The 26,523-nt window shown below is 44.1% G+C and overlaps 1 protein-coding gene across 1 annotated transcript in view; it reads left to right on the forward strand.

Annotated features, from left to right (window-relative positions):
* Positions 1 to 322: 322 nt before the first annotated feature.
* Positions 323 to 26,523, forward strand: part of LOC142591150 (uncharacterized) — a 56,537-nt gene continuing 30,336 nt past the window's right edge. Inside the window, exons 1-3 of the mRNA XM_075703525.1 lie at positions 323 to 637; positions 12,555 to 12,657; positions 24,832 to 24,876. Coding sequence (XP_075559640.1) covers positions 12,555 to 12,657; positions 24,832 to 24,876 — 148 coding nt within the window. The 5' untranslated portion in view covers positions 323 to 637. The remainder of the gene's footprint in view (positions 638 to 12,554; positions 12,658 to 24,831; positions 24,877 to 26,523) is intronic.

Below are 26,523 nucleotides of genomic sequence, written 5' to 3' on the forward strand. Positions count from 1 at the left end.
AGGTCAGATCCCCCATCCTAACAACGCGCATGGCGTGACGCGTGTGACGGAAGAGACCAAACACGTCGACTGATCAGTCACAACGCTAAAGACAAGAGTCACCTTACTCCCGGAATACATCACGTGTTAAAATGCTCGAGTAGGCTATACACCTCCTGCAAGCTGCTGAGGAAGTTGCCAGACCAGCCAGAAGCCACATATGCCTTGAAATGGCAACGGAGATGAAATAAAGATCACAGGACTCCGCTACAGGCACGCGTCTGTGCGCCTTAGCGGAGGCTGACATGTTGAAGTATTTTTTTGGCGTCAGTCACAGTGAGAATAACGCGTCGCGACACTCCGAGTCGGGGTGATCAGCTCGGGGCTCATATTTCCGCGAATTTGGGAAGGTGTTCGCTGGCGTCTGCCATTCAGGAGGGTCGGTCTGGCGAGAGGTAGAAATCGAATCCGCTTTAGACATATGCCTCGGTAAAATCGGCATTTCGGCGCAGCACAGCTGTGCGCGCAAGCTAATTGTCGCATCTGCTGGCACGTGCTGTAGCTTCCCACTTTCCGCCACTTCCTCTCCCTGTGGCAGATATACCAGAGGGTTTCAGCATTACTACGTATGTAGTAAGCGACTGTGTTCTTCAAAAAGGTATGTAATGAAACAGCAACCGCTACCTGAGTGTTTTAGCTTAACAAGCATATGCCTTAAAGCGAATTAATTGTTCCTTTAATTATTTGAATAGCATTCTTGAAGCGTTCGTATATTCGCTTACTTTAACAATTATCGCCGGTAGTTTCTACGCAATGTTTTAGTTTGTATTTCAGCAATGACGCAGATGTGAAGGAGGACAGCTCGCCGTAGTAGTGCGAATGAATTTCGTGCTGGTGGAAACAGCTAAAACACAGCGTGCTGACCATTCTGTTACCGGGCCCTGCGATTGCATTTGTTTTGCAATTGCGACAATGACTGTCCCTGTATTCGAATTTAATCGCGCTGAAATTTTTAGAAACATGCTTCTGAAGTGAAAAAAAGAAAGACATCACCTTCAGCTCGCGCCAGCCGCACACATAGTCGGAAGCAATATTGACCGCCTTCGTGCCGAGAGTAGCCATAGCATGGTAGCCGAGTTTGTGTGTCTACCCCGTGAACCGCACCTGAAGATTAGGTTATCTGGAATGAAGAAAGGTGTTTGATGTTGCAGGTGGGACAATATAGATCTTAAGTGGACCATTCTTCAGTTCGTGAAGAATGGCCTCCTCATATATATATATATATATATATATATATATATATATACACTTCTTGCACTTGAAAAGACTTCGTGGGTCTCGAAGATTTTTTCACTGAAGTGAGGGCTTCATAGCAAAGTTTAGAAGACCTCACAGTAGACGACACTTTGATAGCCTGAGTCCTCTCTCACCACCAGGAATCTTACTCACTCGGTGTATACCGAGAGAATATAATTGTATACTTCACTATCACTAATACTGCATCGCCTTTCCAGCCAAACTGCAGCCACTTTCTCTCCTTTTTGTTCTTTTTCTGTGAGTCCAGGTATAGGCGCTCCTGAGCAGGACGGCTGTTGATTCTGATTTCTAGTGGTTCGGGCTTGGCTTCATTTCGGTTTCTGACTGAATTATACAGGGCGCCTCAACTATCATGCACCAAGACTTAAAAAAAAGATTAGTTGCGTTACTCGAAGAAAACCTAGTGCATATTGTTTCCAGTACGGTGGAGTAGCTGCCAGTAATTCTTTCGTTCCTGAAATTAGGCTGACAATTTGAAATAATTATCTGATTTGAAAAGTACTCGCCTAATTATCAAAGTGTCAATGAGGCATTTGTAGGCACACCAAGGCACCCCCAAAGAACATTTAACTGCGGTGCTTTCAGCTATGTACGAATGGCGCGCAATTTTTTCCGACTGGCAAGCAAACCTCACGAAATATGAAAAATACCGCTTGACGGCGCTCCCACCCTCATCATAACGCAGCGCTCCCAAATAAGCTGACTGAAAGCAACTGCATCGCTTTTCGGAAACCCGAAGGGACAGAGCATCACCTTAATAATGGTACAGATGGAACACCGACTGCAGGGACGCTAGATTGTAATGCTATTCCAAACTTTTCTATTGCCATTCTGGAGCCAGCCCTCCGTGGTTGGTCAAAACTTTTTTGGTCTAAACAAGGCGCTCAGTGCAGGCAATGTTATTCGTTTTCAAAGCATACAAATGTGACTTCCTATAAGGGAGGAGATCGATTGATTGGTATGTTTAAAAAATTTTGCAGATCACCGCCCGATGCTTGGGTCGGCGGTTACGCAAATTTGACGTCAGGAGATTAGAATAAAATATATTAGGACAGTTTAACTTATAGGACCCCAGGTTTCGCGGCTTTGCAGTTATTCTTTCCTCTCTACGTGATACTTATTATCCTTCTCTCAAGACAAACTGATCACATTTATAACAAAAGCTCGTTGATAGCGCGGCCTAAGCGCCGCTCTGACCACGCACGAAACGGGCAAGGCAATGTAATAGGCATAGCGTGGTTCAAAACCTCGGCTTCGCTCGCACCGCATGAACAGAGTGCGCGCAGCTATATTTCGCGCCAATAACTTGTTTCGGACCAAAGCCAAATTAAATTATCGTTTTATATTTAATTAGAGTGTATACGCGCTGCAGGAAGAGGCTCATGACACCAAATAAAAGCGAAATAAACAGACCGGAAAGTGACCCGCGTGTTGAGGAAAGGCAAAACCGATCTGTTCAACAAAGTGAATAACTACTTCTAAATGAGCCGAATCAGCATTCGGAACGCCTGCAGAAAAGAAAAAAATCAGATTTCATTGTGCCCTCACTAGCTATGTACTCATATTCGCCGTTGAACATCAGCTGCTGCCTAGATAACGTGTTCGAATAGGCATCCTACAGCTACGCAGGACTGAGTCCGCTTTATCACATCTTGAGTGTCTTCCTTGATGAGTGACCCTAAAATTCCATGGCAGACATTCGTTATCTTTATCTTGAGCAAATCTGACGTCCGTCTCGGTCATGTAAGCACAATCTTTCACATAACCCCAATGAAATAAATCGAGTGGAGAGAGGTCAGGTGACCTAGCCAGGAAAATATACAGTGTTGTGCCTTCCAATCCATTGCGCATGAAAAGTCGCATCGAGCCAGTTTCGCGCTTAACTGCTGCTATGTGCTAGTGCTCTGTCTTGCTGATACCACAGAAGTGGGAGTCGTTACAGCAGGACATCTGTGAGGAACTCATCCACCACTCTTTCAAGGATTTCGTTCACGTAACACTGCCCAGTCAATATTTGATCGAAGAAGATGGGTCTCATTATAGCACCGGCGTAAATTGCGTACCCCGCATTGAGCGACTAGTGCTGCTGGTGCCGATTGCGCTATACCCATTGTGCATTGTAGTCAATCGAACAGTGTGCACTGTGCAAATTAAAGGAGGCGTTTCCGTGAAAATTGGCTTTCTCTGTGCACATGATGTTGCTCAAAAAGTTTTGTGACTCATCGGCTTTTGTGAGGACCGAAATAGAGCAATCTAGACGATTCTACACACCCCTAGCTTCCAAGCATCCGTGCAGGTTAAGCTAGTACGGGTGTAATGCCTAGTCATTTAGAATCCTAAAAAAATGATGAGTTGAAATTTGGTCCTGGGCGGCCACATCCCGCAAGCTAGCATGTGGGATTGAGGCCATAAATTCTAGAACATACGTTTGTAGGCTAGGACTCAAAGCCCCTGTTTCAAGATGTCTCCTAGAGGTAGAAGCCGCCCTTACAGTGGAGCAGTTGGTGTCGGCATCTTACCCTCCACAGCGGCGTATTACTTCACCGTAATTATTATGCCTTCTGCAACTACAGCCTCACCTCAGCTTACCAACCCCAATATTTTTCGCACATGAACCCTATCTGAGTGCAACGCTCGCGGTCTTCGCTCGAAACTTTCGGATTTCCGGCAGCTTGTGAAAGCGTATCCCTTCGCTTTCATAGTCTTCTCCCAATCGCGCGTTGAGGAACAATTCTGAATGCAAGGGTACTACTTCCATCATTCACTGCGACCAGATAACATCACCAGAGTGCTCGTAAGCTTTCGCAAGGCTATTCAGGCCTGCGTGGTTGATATTTAATCTCAGAGTGACAATGAATATCTGTGTACGATAACGTCACTAGGCCAACTAGAATGCACTCTGGTAGGAGTATACGTACCTAGTCGATTCCAACGACACTTTTTCCACATATTTGTGGAGACTTTAATGCTGACAATGAAATGTGGGGCAGCTCAAACGCATGTGAACGAGGAGCCAAGCTCGCAGATCTTCTGGCAAACTATTCAATTGAACCTCTAAATGACGGCCGTATACCAACCTCAGAGGCCCGGCGACTACCAGCAGCATTGACGTGATCTTCGTAACAAGTTCAGTTGCGCGAAACTTTAGCTGGTGTACCGAATTGAAAACACGCGGGAGGGACCATTACCCAATTCCTATATCAGCTGACTGTCTGCAGTTTCACTTAGAAAATTCCTTTCGAAATCTACAGATTGGGATGCATACAAGACGCTGCAGGCAGGCGAATTACTGCTGCAACCAAGGACCAGGAATTACTCAGACAATGGCTTATTGTCAGATGTAATGCACCAGTATTTGCACTATAAAGTCAGCTTACCGCCAAATGAGGAATTTGAAACATTGTGTGCCATTCGCAGGCGAGCTGAAAGGAAAGCTTTACGCACGAAATGCCTTGAAGAACTCCGTGCCTGCCGACGGATACGACGGCATATACGGCGATACCTGGATAAACGTAATCATCAAAGATGGGGCGACTTCTGTTCCACGTTGGATGTGCATCACCATGTAGCCAAAATTTGGCGCATCCTTAGAGTGTGCGCCCGCCGCCCCAACAGCTTCACCCCTTTGCGGCACTATCTTTGCATGAACGAAATTCTCCCAAACAAATCTCAGATGAATACTGCAGCCTACTATCAGTGGGTTCAAGGCCTTCGATTTCCTCCACAGATAGTCAGTCTGGCATCCCACAGGAGGCAGTGCCTGCGTTGGATCTGCCTTTGATATTTGAAGAGCTCACCACTGCTATCGCTGAATCAAATAGGCACACGTCTCCAGGCCATGACGAAATAAGCTATGAAGCCATCGCAAAGCGGCCTTGCGACTCCCGCTTACCACACCTGGAATATTATAATTCTTCTTTGGATGTCTGGTGAGGTCCCAACGGAATGGAAGCTGACAAAAATGGTGCCGATTCTCAAGCCGACAAGCTACGCGTGCTTCCAGCCCATCGTCCTACTGAGCTGTGTAGGGACGCTTATGGAGCGGATGATCTACAAACGTATTACATGGTCCCTTCAAAGCCACACCAAGGTTTCCAGAGAAATGTGCGGCTTCCGCAAAAACAGGTCTGCTATTGATAATGTAATCGCCCTCGTCTCTTTACTTAAAGGTGACATTCACGCTGGGCGCATCCCCACGGCCAGTTTCCTTGACATCAAGGTAGCTTTTCACACTGTTTTTCACCACTAAATTTTCGCAGCTTTGGCTAGCCTTGGCCTCGGAGGAAAGATATTCTAGTGGATAGAAAACTATTTAACAGAGCGTAAAATATTCATGAGTACTCCGAGCGGACCTAACAGTCTTACGCCGTGAAGAAGGGCGTGCCCCAGGATGCTGTGCCCAGCCCGCTGCTTTTCAATCTCACCCTGATACACATGACAAGAAACCTGCCGCGAGAAGCACAAATAGAAATATATGCCGTTGATATCTGCATCTGGGGTGTGTCAAGTTCGCGCTTATATCACCCTACAACGAGATCAAAATGTATTACTGAAGCCCTCCGTGTATTTGGCTCCCCGATGTCTTCACCTCTTGCCAGAAAAAAGCACAGCCATGGCTTTCACAAGAGAGAAAATAACAAAATATCCGCTCTTACTCTGTGAACGACCGCTGCCGTACGTACGGTCTCAGCGATTCCTTGGAATCCTGATAGACAGAAATTTGCCTTGGTCACCTCAGGTAAAAAAAAAAGCTACGAGCGAAGATTCCTGCAGAATCGCAAGTTTTGAAATTCATGGCGGGAACACGATGGGGCTGCAACTGCCGCTCAGTGATACTACTTGAAAAAGCCTATATTGAAGGCACATTGCGCTTCTGCCTACCGATGCTTCATAGATTATCACCAGCATATAAGATAGCTCTGGAAGCCGCGCGGAAGAACTGCCTGCGGATTTGCTGGCCTCCCGAACGGCTCTTCAGCCTGGGGAACAGTAGCGGAAGCAGAATGTGTACCGCTAGATATCATCGCTTCTGAACAAACAATGAGTATTCATCTTCTGCGTGTGCTCCAAGGGAAGAATCATTTCATGTACCGCGTTCACTTAAACCACAGTAAGTCTGGCTTTGGCCAAGCTGTACGAATCTTGCACCTTCCTCCAAATATTGAGCCACAGAAATCATTGCCTCCGACTTTTCCTCCCTTGACACTTTCGCCTCTAGATATAAACTAGTTTTTACCCCGTGCAAATGGGACAAAGAGTCACATGCCACAGGCCGCGCTGCTGCTGCCTCCTCCTCTACTCTGCTGAGAAATATACTCAGCATACCCACATATGCACTGATGCCTCAACCACTCGGGGGACTTCCTCCTGTTGTCTTTAGGTGCCCTCAACAAGAGAAATGCTTGTTTGTTGGGTGCAGTGGAGGACATCCTCAACGACAGCAGAGCTTCACGGCATCAAAGAAGCTGTCCTCTATATATTGCGCCCAGTGCCTGATGAATCGGCGACTTTCACTGACTCTAAATGAGCACTACAAATGTTGTGCAGTCTGTGAAAAAAACCCAATCATCAGCCTGTTTCTTTCGACATTGCGTACTTGCATCATTGGTCATTGATGCAGGCCACTGTATCAAATTTGAGTGTATACCTGCTCATTGGGGTGTTATGGCCAACGCAAAAGCAGATGAAGCGGCACGCAATGGTCTTCAACACCAAAACTATTAGCGGATTTATTTCACTAGATCTTATGCTCCCCAACTAGCCAAAAGATTTGCTTCCGAAGAAGAGGACCGGCTGTGGAGCTTGCCGACCCAACATTACGCTTTACTTTACTCAATCGACCCAAATCTCAGATCCAGACTCCCAGCCAACATTCCTCGCCATTTGAAAACCCTTCATCATCGTTTTCGCCACAACACCGCCTATGACAATGGCTTACGGTACCGCTTCGGTCATGTGACTAGTCCACACTGCAACAACTGTGGCTTAATTGTAACCGCGGAGCATATCCTGTTTGAGTATCGAGCGTACGCCGAAGAGCGTGCGTTCTATGAACATTGCATGCATTCGCTTAGAAAGAGGCCTTTGTTATTTTTACTGTGTCTTAGGTTCTATAGCCTGCTTCACAAAAAAGAGGCGTGCGATGAACTTTTTATTTGCCTACTTAGAAAACATTGATCAACTTGACAAACTTTACTTCTACTCTGTCACCATCATGTTCCTTTCACGCCACGAATTCTGTCATCTCAATGTAGGACGGTGCATACACTAAAGGACTTCATCATACATCGCCGTTGCCCATGAGTCAGATAACTCAGTGCCCATTTTTTATCTTGTCCACTTTTTTGGGCCTCCCTCCTCTCTTTCTCTCCCCAACTCTCTTCCCCATGCAGTGTAGCATGTCAGCGATATCAGTACACCGGCTAAAATGTCTGCCTTTCATTAAAGAGTTCTCTCTTTCCCTCTTTCTCGCTCTTTTTTGAAGCTGCCTGTTTGTCTCAGGTTTTCATCATTTCTGATGATAGTCTACGCATTTGGTCCACCACCACACTTCCAAGACTGATATATATTTTCGGCCTCCTTCTTCTCTTAGCAGCTCCCAAGGCAAGGTTCATTTTTACTTTCGCTTCACTGGGGAAACACACTTTAAACATTTGCACCTACGCTGTCAATACGGTTTTGTGGTGATAGGTCTTGTGGCAAAAAAAAAGAAGAAAAACCATCCGCGCACTTTGCCTACGCTAAGACAACAGCTGTCACAGAAGAGTGGTGGTAGGTTCCCCATTTTAGACTGTGTGGTACAGCGCGAAGCGGGACAGGGGACACAGGAAAAACGAGGACAGCGCTTACTAGCAAAAAAAATTTTACTGTCTGATACAAGGCGCTATATAACACACACCGGTATACATAAGTTTGTATCAGACAATAAAATTTCAGTTTGCACTAAGTACTTGTCTTTGTTTCTTCAAGTGCGCCCTGTCCCGCTTCGCGCTGTACCTCACAGCTATCGCAGCTTATTTTCAACTAACACCAAACACGACGCGTTACTCCGGCCGAAACGCGGCCGATAAGGCACTAGCTCGATCACCATATTTTACACCGAAGCTGTATATGGCTAGCCGATTCGTCCGTACTTCCATCTGTCACCTGTACGCCTAAAACTTCTCTTGCGCAACCCAGTGCAAATGCACGAAAGAAAAAGCGAAAGAGAGGCGCGCGATTGGCTGCGCCAGCAGCGATGTCGTTGTTCTCGATCGGAGCCGGGCGGGCGCGCAGCTGTTTCTCTCCGGCTCAGAAATGGCTAGGCCACGCGTCGTACGTACTGCTTAGGAGTAGGCGGCTTTCGATCAGCAACGCCGCGACCAGAACCGGGAACGAGCTCGTCTATGCCGTCTCGATGCTGCAGCCTGAGCAAAAGAACAGGTCCATGCATCCTAGCGCAAACAGCAGGATCCGGATCCTGCAGCCTCTGGATCCGGCAGCCGTAAAAGCCGTCGTTTAATGAACCGTCGGGATTGACCCACTGACAAACACCGGGGCCGCACGTTTCAGCTTCGCTTGTTAACCATCTGTACGGAGTGCTTGGGTGGTTATTTTTTGTTAATGTAGTTCTGGCTAAGATTTCGATCTGGCTAACTCAAAAGGAGCCTGTTCGAGGGCGCTGCTTTGTGATGTGGGTAGGAGCGCAGTCACGTGGCATTCGCCATATTTCGCAGATTTTATTTATCAGGTAGAAAAAATTTGCCTGACATTACTGCGTCACTGAAAATGCCGCAGTTAGATGTTCATTGGCTGTGCCTACAGATGCCTGATTGACACTTTGATAATTATGATAGTACGCCTCGAATTAGACAATTAATCAAAATTACCCAATTAAATTATAGTAACGAAACAATTGCTGCCAGCTACTTCACTGTACTGGAAACAATATGCACTAGGTGCTCTTCGAGTAACGCTTTGCTTTTTTTAATCTTGGTGCATGTTAGCTAATTGGGACACCCTGCATATATTTATGACCTCTGCATGCAAGTGACGACGTTCCTTTCCCTAAAAATGTTGTAAATTATGAGAAGTGTTTTGAATGAGTCGTTTGCTTTGCTTACTGGAAAGAGAAGCGATATTGAGACATATATCATTCGTTTCCATTTCACGCGCCGTTGGTAAATCACTCCATCGAAGGAGTCACTGAACTCTGCAGGTTTTTTACCAAGGTCAAAAACGCACGCAACGCAATTTGAAATGAGGTGAACATACAGGAACGTATTCATTCTCTAGGGATAGGCCCTCCATGCCTTTAGATCATAATCATCATCCGCCTGGTTGCGCCCACTGCAGGGAAAAGACCTCTCCCATACTTCTCCAACAATCCTCGGTCATTTGCTAATTGTGGCCATGTTGTCCCTGCAAACGTCTTACTCTCATCCGCCCACCTAACTTCATGCCGCCCCTTGCTAGGCTTCCTTTCACTTGGAATCCAGTCCGCAACCCTTAATGGCCATCGGTTATCTTCCCTCCTCATTACATATCCTGCCCGTTCTCATTTCTTTTTTTGATTTGAACTGAGATGTCATTATTTCGCGTTTGTTCCCTCACCAAATCTGCTCTTTTCTTATCCCTTAACGTTACACCTATCATTCTTCTTTCCATAGCTCGTTGCGTCGTCCTCAATTTAGGTAGAACCCTTTTCGTAAGCCTGCAGGTTTCTGCCCTGTATGTGAGTACGGGTAGGACACAGGTGTTATACACTTTTCTCTTGAAGGATAATGGCAACCTGTTGTTCATGATCTAAGAGTGCCTGGCAAACGTACCCCAGCCCATTCTTATTCTTCGGATTATTTCAGTCTCATGATCCGGATCCGCGGTCACTACCTGCCTTAAGTAGATTACCTTACCTTGCTTTACCTTAAGTACATTACCTTACCACTTCCTGTGCCTCGCTACCTATCGTAAACTGCTGTTCTCTTCCGAGACTGTTAAACATTACTTTAGTTTTCTGTAGATTAATTTTTAGACCCACCCTTCTGCTTTGCCTCTCCAGGTCACTGAGCATGCAGTGCAATTAGTCGCCTGAGTTACTAAGCAAGGCAACATCACCAGCGAATCGGAAGTTACTAAGGTATTCTCCGTTAACTCTTATCCCCAATTCTTCCCAATCTAGGTCTCTTAATACGTCCTGTAAACATGCAGTAAATAGCATTGGAAGATCGTATCTCCCTGCCTGACACCTTTCTTTATTGGGATTTTGTTGTTTCTTTATGGAGGATTGTGGCTGTTGTGGAGCCGCTATAGTTATCTTCCCGTAATTTTACATACGGCTTCTCTACACCCTGATTCCGTAATGCCTCCATGACTGCCGAGGTTTCGACTGAAAACATGCCTTTAGAAATGATTGATAAATGGCAAACTCCTTCTCTTTAAACATATAATCAAATTTATGCTTTGTGTACATTTTATTACATGAAGCATGTGCATGGTGTTTACCGTGGAAATTTAAATGAATGTTAAAGTAAGAAAATACGGGCGAGGAAGCCACCGCTGGTACTCCTAATGTACTTGTTCTCCTACTGTCAAGATTTGCAGTAATAAAGCAAAGTATGAATTAAAATTTGTGCACGTCCGCAGCAACGATGATGCAGTAAACTATTATCCACAACAAAATTTTAATTGATAATCTGAAGGCAAGTCAAAAGAAATCTCAAGTGACCTGGTTGACAAAACTCTGGTAATGACACGTTAGGTGGAGGGAAGGTGGGCTTCGGCATCGCCTGGGGCGCTCATCTCCGGTCCCCCACTCAACTCCGGAGGGGGCTCGGGACCCGGAGCACACCCCCCCCACCCCTCCGCCGCGTAGTCGGCACCTATGACTGTTTGCTGGTGGGAACTTTTGAACGCATGCAGTAATGTATTAAACATGTGCTTATATGTAAATTACAGCTGCTGCTTACTGATACTCGCAATTTGCTTAATTTACTTTAACAAGAATTCTAGAATGAAACCGCCTTACCAAATGTGCCAAGTGACAAACACAAAAATAATAATGACGAAAATTAGAGCTTTACTGATTATGCGATATGCATATTTGGTAAAGGAAAACTGTCCTTAAAGGGGTTGTGCAGAGATCTTTTTATATTAGGGCACATTTTCCGCTGAGTGCATCCGTAATGGCATACATTTATATCGTTTTCAATGCATGCAATATCTTTCAGAACATTCATAATTCAATAAAAAGCAGCTGTAAATTTTCGTTAAGTTGATTGCCTACTTGAAGCGCTATCATAAATGTGTACCGGAAAGGTGAATGAAATTTCTCTGAGCAATGGTGATCTGAAACCTAAATAACTTCAGAAGTAACGTGGCTTTACTGTGATGAAAAGCCGCTGGCTACTACTTATATTGCGCTAAACTAGAATGCACAAAAATTAACACACCCACCGCCACGTCGTACAACGATCACGTCTGAAACGCTCGTATTGGGACCGAAACGCTTCCCTTCTTTCAGATACGACTGGAGTCGGTATTCTGTGCCAAGCGCAATCATTGGTTTTATGGAACGAAGAAAATGAAATTGTCCACCATAATATTTAGGCTCCCTCATTTAAAATACAAATCATGCTACGGGGTCTAACACTCTAAAGAAATCACAGGCTATGAGAGGGGCTGCAATTTGTGCTGCTCCAGAATAATTTTGGCCACCGGTGGAGTTGAACATGAGTCTAAAATTATCGGAGGAGTGTCCTTGCATGCCACATCCATCCGGAAACTGGTGTCAAATGACCTTGTTTGCTCACATATTTTGGTAAAGCATTTTTTTGGATATGTTGTAAAGGTGTATCATATAGACTAGTCTTCTCATTGGCAACCGCTACTTGAAGAATCTAGCCATTAAAAAAATTCAGGGTACTCCTAATATTTCGCGAAACTAAGGGGCTCCGAAAGCACATATCACACTTGAAATATTAAGTGTTTCAATACGTGGGGGTGTGGCCCGGTCTCTTGCATGCGAGTGTGCATCGGTGCTGTTCATAAATACAGTTGTCACAATGAGTGCATTCCAGAGTGATTTCATTGACAGAACTACACATGAACGTCACTAAATTTAAAATATGCCGCAACGTCTTTGGCAATTATCACTCCGATCTTTGCGTGCTATTGGTTAGGAAAGTGACGGCTTGACTACGTGGGTAAGCGTAGAATTCGAGGAAGTTCGACGTTTTTCTCGACTGGGAAGAAATGCGTTAACACCATATCGTCGATTTCAGATGGTCCACTTACATACTTATATTACTGGAAGAACAGTTGGCTTCGTGGTCATCATAATTTCATTCGCTTCTGACATTGCTTTTTCCTCGAACAAGTCACCAGGTACGTGCAGCATTGAAATGTGAAATTATAATGTCCTGAAGTCTGCGAGAACATTGTATGTTGAGCTTTGGTCGGTGATGTGATAAAACTATTACAGTGACTAAAGATGTGTTAGTGCTGTTATACAACCTGAGAAGGTGATTGTGTTTTCATGGCGCTTGAATCTGAATTAGAACACGAACTTCGGTGAACGATGTGGGAACATATACGGTGAACAAATAATGGTAGCAATCCTCCCATATCGTGACCAGCTTTTTTTCTTTCTTGTTCTTTAGATTTACACGATTATGAACAGGAACTCGCATACTCCCAGTATATAAAAATTAAGTGTACATATTTTCGGCAGCGTTTCATATTTGGTCACCTAAAAATCATACCTGTTATCATTTTTATTACACGTAAGGACACAATGCAGTTTCGAAACGACAGGACTGTTTGTATTATTGAATATTCGAAAATGAATGCGCCTTTCCGGTAAGAATGGTCTGGCCAACATGACCTAATTATGTTTTCATAAGTAAATAAAGATGCTTCTCTTGTGTGAAATCTAACTTGAAGAACCCGTGCCAAATCTTCACTTTCTCATATTAAATGAATATTTGCTTCTCGGAGGATACTCTCTTGTGTAAGCCGAAGAAAATGCAGTCCAAAATAAAACATCTCACTGTAAGTGCTTTTCATAACTAAATGCGTAGACGAAAATGTATGAAGGCATGCCTTTTAATGCAGGCTTAGATTATGCAAGTGCTTGAGTGTGTTATTTATTGCCGAAGACATTGTAATGTTTGGTGGAGTTGAAATTTCACGTTATTTTGGCAACGCAAAATATGGCTAGTATTTTCCCAGAAAACACTTGAAACGTAACGGCATAGTGTATGTTATCTTGTATGGGGAGCGCACTCCCGTTTTTATTGCACCAGCTGCCCCTCCCAGGCGGAATGAAGGTGATTTTTTGAATAGCGTGACGGTTACGCATACAAGACTGCTGGTAAACTCAAAGTGTTTGAGTTATGAACGTGCCCCATGATTTTTCACCGAATGAAAACAATCGTACAATGCGTTTGACAATTGAGGAGAAAGAGCAGACACGATATAGTGTACCATTTTGCAAATTAGAAGAGGCCTGAGATTTAAGCAATGCTCCATGGTGTGAGAGTTCTAAAGCTATTAATTGCATTGTCCATCCAGTAAGATGTACAGTGCAATTTTCATTGAGACGCTGAACGTTTATTTCTGTATATCTACATTTTATTAACAGCAGTAGAATAAAAAATTTCGCTACAGTGAACGTTTCGACAGGAAACTTGTCTCCATCAGAGCAGAAACTGATTTTCTTAGCATCTTTTGATGCTTGCGTAGCTTCCTGTTTCACAAGTTCAAAGATGTAAGGAGTGGAGACTGAGCTGTACGTGCGCCTTGTAAGCGGAAGTTGTTCAAAATAAGGAAGAGGTGGAGAAAAGGAACTGTAGGGAGGTAGAGATGAGCAGTTGTTATAGAAGTGCAACAGGTGGAAATACTGTTGGCTTACAATCATGGCTGATGAAAGCAGAAACGGTTCCACGCATGCAAGCACGTATTGACAAAACTGCGGCTCCGCCATCTGGGAAAAACGCAAATATAAATATATGATGTTCGAACAAATGGAAAGAGAAAAAAATGAGAGAAAAAGAATGAGAAAAAATTGAAGGACGCTTAAGCTTCTCCTTTAAAGGTGGAACGCGATAAGATTAAAAGATGCCTGACTGCTTCTCACGCTTTCCGGCGACTGGAGCGTATGCAACCGTAATGTTTACGTGGAAATGCTTGCCGCGGATGCTATACACGAAGGTGAGCTCTGTGGTGGAACCACAGCCTCTAGCGTGGCCCACGATGCGGTGGAGACGAGCGCCAGCTGGAGTTAATACAAGGAACCGGGCGCGCCCCTCCGTAGCCTCAAGACACCCATCGCACCGGCGCGCGCGAAATGGCGGACGCTGAGGCCCGTCTGTAAACGCCGCGGCCGGTGTGTGTGTGTGTGAAGCGTTTTCTTTGAGTTTTCGCGCAACAGAATTAGGTTTTCTCGTGAAGTCAAATTACAATCCGAGAGCATCATATCTGTAGGTTGTGTGGAAGCCGTAGTTAACGATTTTTCTAAGTATCATAGCTTGATAAATTCAATTAGTTCAGTAATTTCGTGCATAATATGGGTGGCCTGGGTATACGTGGTTCGAAAATAGCTTAACCGATGCGACGTGTGACGCTGGAGCTGGTAATCCAGATTTTCTGCGACGCGGGCTCTTTAACGCTATCGCGTTAAAATGAAAACTGGTAGATTTCCTTGAGCTTTATAAAGGCATGCCTAGGGGTCAAGTAGCGAGGTCACATCGTTTGGAGGGCTCAGAGGGGGAGGGGGATACAAGTTAACGTTTGGCTTAATCATAGTGACAAGCACATTCGTGAATCGTAAAAATCGTATCTGCTGGTCGTACGTGTCTGATATATACAGGCTGTCTAAACTATCATGCAGGAACATTTAAAAATATGTAAATAACGTGTAGCAGGACATACCCAATCTAATGTTGCTTGCCGTCACTTGGAAAATCTCAGATAAGGCCAAATTACATAATTAGTGCTAATTCATTAATGAATCAACTTCTCAAATATTATAATAAAAGTGTCAATGACACAATTGTAAAGCAACATGAAGAAATCTCCATACAGCTTTTTGTTGCTCGACACTTGCTACAAAATAGTATTTTTCCGAGCGTGAAAGCAGCCCGCCAATAAACGCAAAGGGCTTCTAGCGGCCATTCCGCGAGACAATGAGGGAGCCCGTGATATTCGTGCCATTGGTGTACTTAAGGAATTGAAGTGCTTCCTTTGGGAAATATATATATATATATATATATATATATATATATATATATATATATATATATATATATATGCTTGTTTGACGCAGTGTATTGAACCAGTAGATGAGATATGATGTTCTACAATTTAAGCTGTCGTGGAACGAAAGTGACACTTTAACACATGAAGTTTTGGTTTGTGAAAGTTGTGTCGTGGTATGTGAAAATTTTCTGCGACTGCCTTCGCAAGTTCCTTAAACGAGCCCGTACGACGACTATTTTATCCGATGTTCGAGGTCTATTTAGATTAAACAGACGTGCTCAGTTTTACGTCAGCGTTTTTCGTCCAATCCTTCGAAACTCATTTGTCGAAGCAAATTGCAGACAGCATCTCCCTAAGATTGACAGTGGGAAGCTGTACGCAACCTTCAGTTCGCCGCCCACCTTATTCAAGAGAAGAGGACGGTGCGCCTGCAGGATTTCTGTTATTTTGTCGTCATTTGTATGGTACTCACCTTACCTGGCTCGTCCCCTACGTCATATTGTCTGGCCTCGATTCTATATTGCATGAGACGGAGCCAAAGCGGGCACTGTGACCGCATTTCAATAAATGTGTTTTTACCACGGCCATTCAAGTTTATTGAGCGTCGCAGTCATGTCAAGGACAAGCCATTTACCTGAAACATGAAATAAATACAGTCGTCGGAAGCCATGCAAAGGGATTACATCCACGTTCTCCGGTCTCTGGATCGCCGCGCGCTCTTCTTGCTAGTCGCAACTTATTGTTCTTCATTTTTTTTAAATTACGGGGAACTACCTTACAAAGGCAGGGCGGGAACAGAAAGAATCACTCCCCGTGACAAGGAGACTCGGAAGCGTCGTAGCAGTCCCAAAGAAGCACAAATTGTCGCTTAATGTGCAAAAAAAAAAAAGAAATGGGCGAGAACTTGGAGTAGGCTTAGGCTTCGCCTTTAGGAGTGGAACGCGAGAGCATTCAAAGATCCCTGACTACTTACTTCTCACGCTTCCCGGACACTGCATTTTATGTAACCGCAATGATTGCCGGAAAACGCTGGCGGTGAACGCTATGCGTGAAGGTGAAATTTCTGTTAGAAACACGGCCTCTGGCCCGGGCCGATCCCGCAGGTAGTACACAATCGCCCCGAAAAATTACATGATTTCCATGTTTCTGTTATCGTTTCGGACGTCTTATATTTAAGCCTGACAAGATTTAAAATAAAAGGAATGCGCGGTCGCTGTTTTGTTATATCACGTTTGTTGGCTCTCATTCTCAAAATCCAAAGGAATAACTTTGTGAAGAATGTGAGCCTAGGTATGACTAACTGTAGTGAGGGAATAGCATGATAATATAACCCGAATATACCGCATGTCCTTCAGCAAGGCCTAGAATATGCATATACTGAAATATATAAGGCAATTTTCTATCACGAAAAACTCCGCCGACAAAGGATGTTCTGCGACAGTGGAGCATTACGCTGTCGCATTAAAACGTGATTACGGATGATGTAATGGTCAAGAACGCAAAAACTTTCATAACTGTGCAAAGAAGTATATCCCCTCAAAGCGTAAAGGAAAGGTTGCTCAACAAAGCCTATAAAATTCATATTTAAATGCATAATAAGGGTCATGTACATAATTTCATTATGTTGCGCGAGTACATGTAGGTCAAACGGGGAGCTTAGTCAAGGACTGCTTACGGTAGCATGATAATTGTGTGCGAAAGTATGTGGGTGCAGATTTATGTGAGCAAGGTGGTCTATGCGGTTGCAAACCGAGAATGCGAAACTGCGCAGGTGTGCACAAACGACGGAGTTGGGGGGACAGGAGAGCCGGCTCATTTGAGAAGCATTCCAACTTGTTTCACTGTCCTGCTTCGTGGCTCAAATATTGCAGGGCGCGAAATAATATTAGCAGCACTCAGAAACGTCACCTGTAGCGGCCAAGCAGGGCAAGGAATGGTACGACTCCAAGAGGCTTAACAATTGTGACTAATTGGCTCATACAATTATCCTCTTCTCTCCGCTACTGCCGACGTGGCGTTGTGTGTGCGCGTGTTAGCGAGCAGCGCTTGCGCCCGCTGAAGTTCGCGGAATATTTTGTTCCTTTTAAATGCATGAAAACAGTACTAAGGTGAATTTCAGTTTCAAGGCGCCGGTTGTTCAAGAATTCCATTGTGTACATCGGTATGCTTTTTGCTATAGATGTTTACTTTAAACCTAAATGACACGCTACCAGGAATCGCCTCACATTTGCTGGCATTCATTATACCATGAAGACAAAATATGACGCATAGCTTTGATTACCTGTGCATGTTTTCGTACCTTGTCTGTTCTGATGAGCTGAAATTTCCAGCAAGCTCCGGCCTGTGTCAGGGCATACTTTTGCGGGCATGCTGTGTGTGATTTCAGCCTTGCGACTGTGCTTACAAGTGTAGCTACAGATATTCGGGTTTCTTTACCACTCACTACCGCGGTTATTTCGGCAACTAGCGACAGCAGTGTCCTAATATTACAGAGGGCACACCGCAGACTCCTAGGAGCATTTGCAAAGCTTCGTTTCATGCTGGAACCTTTTATGAAACACTTGCATTTTATTCAAGTGAAGGTCGCGAATGTATACCATACTGAAACCTACAGGGGCATAAAGTAGCTCAGATTGCCTTGGACACTGATTAGCTTAGTGCCCGGAAACATCATGACAAGCTCAGTTGCTATGGCTGATCCCTTCAAACAGGACGCTGTTATCGCCATTCTCCCCGCTTGTAGAACTGAGATGAATAATTTTAGCCAGAAAAGACTTTTTTACTCTTGAGAATACGCTAATTGTATCTTCGCTTGGTACTGTAGCAATAAAGAAAAGAAAACGCCCAAACATCGACGTACTCCCTTACGGAAGATGAAGAGATTGAGTGTGAAGAAGAGGCAGATTCTTTCACTGTTGTGACACGTGAAAAAATAAGGTTAGACGGAATGCCCATGGTATTACGACCTACTGAAGAAATCAAAACGTTTTGGAAAGTGAACCCAAATGTTGTAGCCTCCGAAATCGTTTCCCTAGCAAAAGAGAAACTAGGTTCCGTCCAAGTGAAGAAAGGCAGAAGTTTCTCAGACACCGTGGGTTCATGCGCCTCAGCCAAGAGTTTGTTGTCATGTGTGCAGGTGGTTGGCTTACTACTGAAGCAATTTATTGCGGAGTCATACATACGAAATGTTGACAAAATCAGAAACTTACCTCTAGATATACGAAAGAAGAATTAACAAAATATTTAAGAGAGGCAAGAGTGACAGCAGGTAGACGCCGTACCTGTTACATACGTGAAGATGGCACCGTGGAATCACAGCCTTTGAGAAGTCTAATTTTGCAATTCCGCTATGATCCATTACCAGGGCGAGTGTATCTAGGCTTCACAAGCAATTCAGTCGAGGAATATCTGGGGCAAGCCAGACGCTGCTACAGCGGCCAGAGATCTGGTGACCTTGCGAAAATCTGCCGAGGAACAAGGTGCTGAAAATATGTGTAGAAGACGATGATCACAAAGAGTGGAAGTCTATAAGACAACCTAAGCGTGCGAATTGCAACGGGCCCCACACTGCATCATTTTTGGATGCCCGCAGAACAAAGCGGCCTCTATTCAATACCTACACGAGATTATCTATGGACGCACAGAAAGGCACGGTGCACCGGAACCAAACATGAATGCCACGAGCCCAGCGCAACCACTTCGACCACCAGCGCCTAAGCATCATGACACTTCTATGCAATATGCAAAAATCGCAAGGGGGGCACAATACCGAGGGTAAAGTTTTGGGAAATCACCATGCCAATTTCAAGCTCGGCAAGAAGTTCAGGAGGGATTCCGTCAGAAGTGCAACCACATGGCTAATATGCGACAGAATACGAGTACACCGCAACCAGTAAGTGTAACGAAAGAGACGAACTCCTCTCTGTCTATTGCTGTACTTGTCGTACCAACATTGTTTTGTTCTTTAAAAGTCATAGTTGCCGCAATTTCACACGCTAATAGCCTCTCGCAGGTCAACGCCGTACTCTCGATGGAACAAAGGATATTGCAAAACACTACATCAGCCACTGCGAAAGTGGCGCATGAATAATTGCTATTAAAATATTGCCATATTCCATTGGAACGTGAATAGTATTTGCACTAAATGTGCGAATTTGGGAACACTTTCCGGTGTTATGTATTATAGAGGCCGGTGTAGACAACGCTTTTATTCTAGCTGACTACGTTGTTTATACGTCTTCTCGATCTGCCGAACTAAGCAGAGCGATGATATGTGTTTGATGAGACATGCCGTCAGCGTTATTAAATGCCACAGCGTCAAGTATACCAGAATACATAGGATGTGAAGTCCGGTTTGGCCGAGTAAATATCACTATAGTCAGTGTTTATATAGAACATTAACAGCTGTTTCACTTTCCACATTACCGGGCCTGTTTCAGAAATACACTAAAGATGCAATATTTTTTGGTGATTTCAATCCGCATCATGTCATGTGGGAAAGCAACTACTGTGACCGTGGTGGAAAATACCTAGAAAAGGCAATTTCTCTGTATTTGTGGAATGACGGCTCAGTGGCGTTCTTACGGGGTTTTAATTACTCCAGCTGCCTGGACTTAACGCTCTGCTCAAACGGTATTACATGTGGAGCAACATGGAGAATAGACATTGAAAGAAGTAGTAGCGATCATTTTTCTCTTTCAATACAGCATTCTAGGCTACGATTTTCGACTTATCGGTGCTCTACAAAGACAACAAATTGGCAGGCATTTCGATATTACATTAAAAGTCAAGTTGATGCGGTCACTGATACAGTCTATTATCGCCCTGAGAATATAAATTAAATCATTGCTAAAAGTGTGTTAAGATTCCTGAATGTTACGTAGGTGGGGACATTGATTACGAAAGGCCCACAGCTATACGCCGCAGAGCTGGAAGAATATACCGGCGCACAGCCCTTATTGACAATTACCAAGATGTCAAAAGATGTATCATCGTATGGGTCGGCAGCTGGAGCGCCTAGGTAGAAAGCGCTGGCAGAAACTCTATACTTTACTTACTGCCTTTACACCGGAATGAAAATTATGAAATGTTCTGCGCTCTTCAATGGGCCAGTAGCACACCAACAACTATTCAGAGTTCTAGCTTTTGTCCAGAAAGCACCAGAAACGACCGTTGCAAACCAGTTCTGTGAGGCTATCACACACCCAAGTGCAGTGGTAAACACACCTGGATACAGTAACTCTGTTGAAGAAGTCAAAGCATCAATCAATTTTTCTATTAGCAGCCGTCCCCCATGACCTAGATCAGCCGTTTTCATCAGAATAATTAGATAACGCACATGTATCTTGCCAGCAGAGGTGAGCGGCTGGACCGGGTGGGGTCACATAAGCTGCGTGGAAAAACCTGGGTGCTGTGGCCACGAAAGCTTCATTAAAATTAGTGAACGTAGCATGCATATCAGAATGCCTTCCCTTTTTCTGGAAAACTGCACTAGTGGTTCCGATACTAAAACCGGGTAAAACTCCTCTATTACTCGATTCTTTCCGCCCTGTCAGTCTGAGAAGTTGCCTCTGTGAACTTCTGAAAAATATGATAGAGGCTAGCCTTCAGTGGTGGACAGAATGCACCAACGCACTCCCCGATAATATGGCGGACTTCCGCTGGCGCAGATGTACGATTGATGCTATTTTAGGTCTTCTTATATACGCAGATCATGAAATCAGCTGTGGAAGGATTCTTCTACCTCGGCGTCTTGTCCCTAGTGCAGTTCTTGGCAGTTCTAGACATAACGCGTGCATTTGACACAGCTAGTCTCACTCACGTGCTAGGTGGGTTGATTCAGCTGGGCACAGTTGACCAACATAGAGATGAATTGCGGATTTCCCAAGAGAAAGGAACATCTTTCTTGAGGCTTCTGATGGCAAAAGCACAGAGCATAAAATCAATCAAGGCATTCCGGAAGGTATGCCTTGATTGATTGACTCAGTCCATTTCTATTTAGCTTTGTTATGGCTGAATTACCCCATATCCTGCCTGATACCTTGAATTATTCTCTATAAGCAGATCACTTGTGCATATGAGTATCTGACTCGGGTACCTAAGCCATTCAGCAAATGCTACAAGCTTGTCTAACAATAATTATTGATTTTTGAAATGAACATGTACAATTATTTCACATGACAAGACTGCTATACTTTCTTTTACAAAGAAATGCCTCAAGAAGTTCCAGCTCGTGCCAGACTCTCAGCATCTGCAACTTGTGCGACAACACAAAATCTAGAGCATTATCAAAGACAGACGGCTATCATGGGCTCCCCAAACAAAAGCATTAGAGGAGAAAGTCAACTCTCTAATCAACATTCTTGGTCGATTTGCTCGAGTGATTTGCTCGAGGTAGTTGAACCTCTTCCTTCTTATATATTCACTCAGCAATCATCAGCAAAGAATAGCATACTCTGCTACTGTGCTACATGGAATATCCTGCAATCTAGAGGAAACTATTCGAGATTGCTGTCCAGAAGCCTTTACATATGTCTTGGTGCTCCGCGTGCAGCTGCAGTGCTTTGGTAATTGCGGAGTCCCGCCAGCGAACTTTTCATGCACTGAGATTTACGGAAACTTGTTGCTTTTTCCGTTTGGCAACACAACACCCTAATCATATACTCTACCAAAACCTTTAAGATAGAACCGCTGCACGCATACGTGAAGAACTACAGCGATGCAAAAACTTACTGCCTGCTTACGAATACTGTCCTACTTACGCAACTTATCTCCCGTGGTGACTGGCATCTAAAAAAAAAAAACAAATAGTCAGTTCAATTCCTGAAGTAGGTCACAAATGTGAAATGCCCGTTGTTGCGATAAATCAATTAACTTTATCACAACCTTACGCTAAGAACGACGATCACATTTACGTGTATACCGATGGATCATGCGGGAAATCAAGCTCTACATCTGCGTTCTATATACGTGCATACACAGAGAAAGGAGCTTATAAGCTTCGCCGATTTCCAAAGTCCACAACGGCAGAACATTACGTAATGCTTTCTGCTTTACGTTACGTATGTCAGCACTCAGAACTATTTCGCTGGGTAATTATGAGCGACACAAACCTGATTGCCTTGCTTCAATAAAATCAGCTTAAGTAAAGCAAAAAGCCCATTGACATACGAAATACAGAAGACATACGCCATAGAGAAAGACCTACAACATGACATAACTTTCCAGCGGATTTGAAGTCACTGTGACATCGTACGGAATATAACAGCTGATCACATGGCACGTGCAGCAAATCAAGAAAATGAATTATCACTACTTCCTCTAGCGGTGAGTGATGCGCGATGTCTATGGAACAACCTATGCAGTAGATTATCCGAGGACACTTCGCTCATAAATGACGCGCAGACCTATCAATTATATAATATAGATCTTGGAATCGAATTCAATATTCTGTTTAAAATGAGTCGATCTGTTGAAACAATAGTTCATAGGCTGAACAGGGTGAAACCCACATTTAGCGGCAGCCGCCATACATGGAGTAAAAGGAGGAGTGTTCATTGGAAAACTATGAAAAAAAGAGGAGAGAAGCGGAGGTAGAAAGCAGGTTCCAATACTGGACGCATTTTACCATTAAAGGCTGAGTTCGCCGTGCCAAATGGACTGCAAGAAGCAAGAGTCGGCACTCAAGTCTCTTTTACTCCGTGATACAGATGCGCTGATTGGGGCACTCGGGAGATTCTTGAGGTGGCGAAAATGCTACTTGCAACAAAAAAATGCGTCAGCATCCCATCGGTATTGCTGCCGACCAAGGAATGTTCACATCTCCCGGCATCAAATGAAATAATAGCAAATGAATACGCATGCTTTAGCAGTGGCTATCATATGCAGTTTGTTGTTTATGCATCGTCATGAATTCTTCGGCTTTCCTATTATAGTGCGCATGTGAGACAAAAAATGTAAGTTGGAAGTTTGTACTCACCTATGTAACTGGCCCTTTGTCCTATGTTTGATTTTGTGCTTGACTAATTAATGGCGAGTAATTAAACTCAGCACTAAGAGAAAGAAAAGATGAAGCAGCGTTCCACACAAGCTCTTGGTTCCCCAACTTTCAGTACTTCTGTAGTGCGCCTTTTTCTTTTTTCCTTATATTAACGCTGCCTTTCGTTTACAGCCACGAATAGAATCCAAGAAGCGCATTTTAAAGCCATATTCATCATCATCATCATTAGCCTGGTAGCGCCTACTGCAGGGCAAAGGTCTCTCCCATACTTCTCCAACTACCTCTGTCATGTACTAATTGTGGCCATGTTGTCCCTGCAAACTTCTTAATCTCATCGGCCCACCTAACTTTCTGCCGCCCCGTGCTACGCTTCCCTTCTCTTGGAATCCAGTCCGTAACCCTTAATGACCATCGGTTATCTTCCCTCCTCATTACATGTGCTGCCCATGCCCATTTCTTTTTCTTTTCGTAAAACCCTTTTCGTAAGCCTGCAGCTTTCTGCCCCATGCGTGAGTACTGGTAAGACACAGCTGTTAAACACTTTTCTCTTGAGGGATAATGACAACCTGCTGTTCATGATCAAAGCCCTGTTATGCAATACTAAATCAATAGATTAAATTCACCAAACCTCTACGTGACTGGATATGGCAGCAATTCTATAAATACAAAGGAAAGCAAGAATTCATAGTTTACTGAAGCCATGTACAACTGTTTGATGAGAAGTTCTGAGTACTTTGACGCATTTGCTTCGTTTGTGTCAGCTCAGTGGCAGAGTATCTAGGCCGACCGTTCGCTAACGTCGCAAATATGCTTGACAGCACAATGATGTGCAACGAGTGTGAGACTAGGCTGAAAACCCTCACTACGCCGCCGACTATTTGTTATCTTGAATGTGTCCTTCCACTATACTCGCAAGCATTGTGTTCACCAGACATCCACAAACAAATAACAAAAATTCCACTGCGGTATCGTTGCACCATCCACTTAGGTCTTCAAAACCCCTCCATCCTCGCGGGAAAAAAAAACAGTTAATATTTCGCCATCCAGTTCACTGCGTAGTAAGAGTATGTGATAGCGGCACACATTTCGAGGGCGCTTTCATGAACCTGTGTTGACCAGGTAGTTAGCACATGCTGTGCGCAGAAATTTCCATCGAAAATTTAGTAATTGCACACCTCGTCATTCAGTGCGAATAAATAAACCGAAAATTTACACTCTCTCTTCCTGTATATATATATATCTCTGTATTATGTACAAACATTTTATTCTTGCGTATGTCTCGATCAATGACTTTGTTTCAGTTACTACATCAACGAGGCCGCCTACCACAACTACTTCCAGACCGGGTAAGTAACTGCCGCGGTTAGTTGCAATTACAAAAATTTATAACATACATTAACGCTCCTACATCCAGATTCATAGGTTCCACCGCCCTAATACTCAATCTGGCTGCGAGAGAAATTATAGTGAAAAAATGCGAAGTTATTTCTAACTCCACGTTTTTTTTAGAAACCAAAGACGTTGACAATGGTGGCACATGGAAAAGACGACAGCAATTTTTCACGCAAGTGTGATGCTCCTCGTGTCACGTCCTTAGTGTTGTTCGTTGCAAACCAATTTAAACCCTTCATGGATGCGAGTGAAGTTCGCGTTCTTCTTCGTCTGGAGATAAGTTTCTGTATGTAAAGCATGGCGCAAGAACATTTTTTTGGTACGTGCTCTATTTGGAACACATCCTTCATTGACTGGAATGAGGCCCAGGACTGCGTGCTGTTCAGCAGAAAGCCATGCCAGCAGAAAGCCATGTTTAGCGTCGGGTACGCTAAACTGTGGCTTACATATTTCAGTAACAGCGCACTAAAGCTGCTAAGTACAAAACTATGCCTTGGTATCGCCAGAGCTTTAATATATATCCCATGCCGCGACGGTGCAGTGAGTGCGGCGTTCTGGTGGTGAGCATGTCAGAGAACCGCAGGCTTCGTAACATGACTCCAGAGCTTTTCGCTACACCGTCTCTCATAGCCTCTGTGTCGATATGGAACGTTACAGCTTTTTTTTTAAAGTATTGCGGAACACCTCAGGTGAAATTTAAAAAAAAACACCTGTTTATATTCTTCCTCATGTCTTTCAAGCTGTGGGATTCTTTTGGCCTAATCACCGGCAGCCGATTATCTGGAGATCAAAAACAAAAAAAAATCGAAACAAACGCTCCCAGACGCATTTTTTCGGGGAGCACCGGACACACCCCAGACATGTCTTACTGCAACTTTGGTGCTCGTCTGATACAAGTGCAACACAAAGGGCACTTTACACTTTGGTCGGTAAATGCGGAGTCAGGATACCGCTCTTTAGATGTGCCAACAAAGAAAGTTGCTTGTAAGCACCAATATAATTAAACTTCTTGCACGAGAAACCGCATCGGAAAGAACAATACATGGGTTTTTAATGCACGCCGATTCAATATGTGAGTATGTTTCAAGATTTTAGTTGTAACTCAGTAAGAGATGCATCTTGATGGGGTTGTCTGACAGAGGAACCAGTTTTTTCGTCACCACTCCATTGGCAATGTTGAAGATTGGTTCCACCGAAGCTATTGAGGGTCTGCCGTGTTGTATTTGAAGAAAAGTTGGTTTACTTCATCGAAGTTCTTCATCTGCGACAGCGAGTAGACAACTGGTGCAACCGGATATCGCAACAGCTTATCCTATGCCTCGGCGGGAAGGGTTCAGTGCCCAAACGAGAAGAAACCTTCGGGCGCGAACGAGGTTGTCACATATATGCTGGTTGATTTGGTCACTGCCTGGTCTGGCATAGAACTGTCTAGGAAGCATGACAGCTTAAACCTCGGGACTAATCAACTTGCGACAACGAGCTCGCGCTTTTCTTTGAGGTGGCCAAACCTACAATCCCGAACAATTCATTAAGAAAACAACATTGTCAAGCTCAGATGCTGACATTGATTGCCTATTCTTGATCTCAGCTAGAACTGCACT

Source organism: Dermacentor variabilis, chromosome 8 (genome assembly GCF_050947875.1).
Source record: "Dermacentor variabilis isolate Ectoservices chromosome 8, ASM5094787v1, whole genome shotgun sequence".
Taxonomy (NCBI): Eukaryota; Metazoa; Arthropoda; class Arachnida; order Ixodida; family Ixodidae; genus Dermacentor; species Dermacentor variabilis.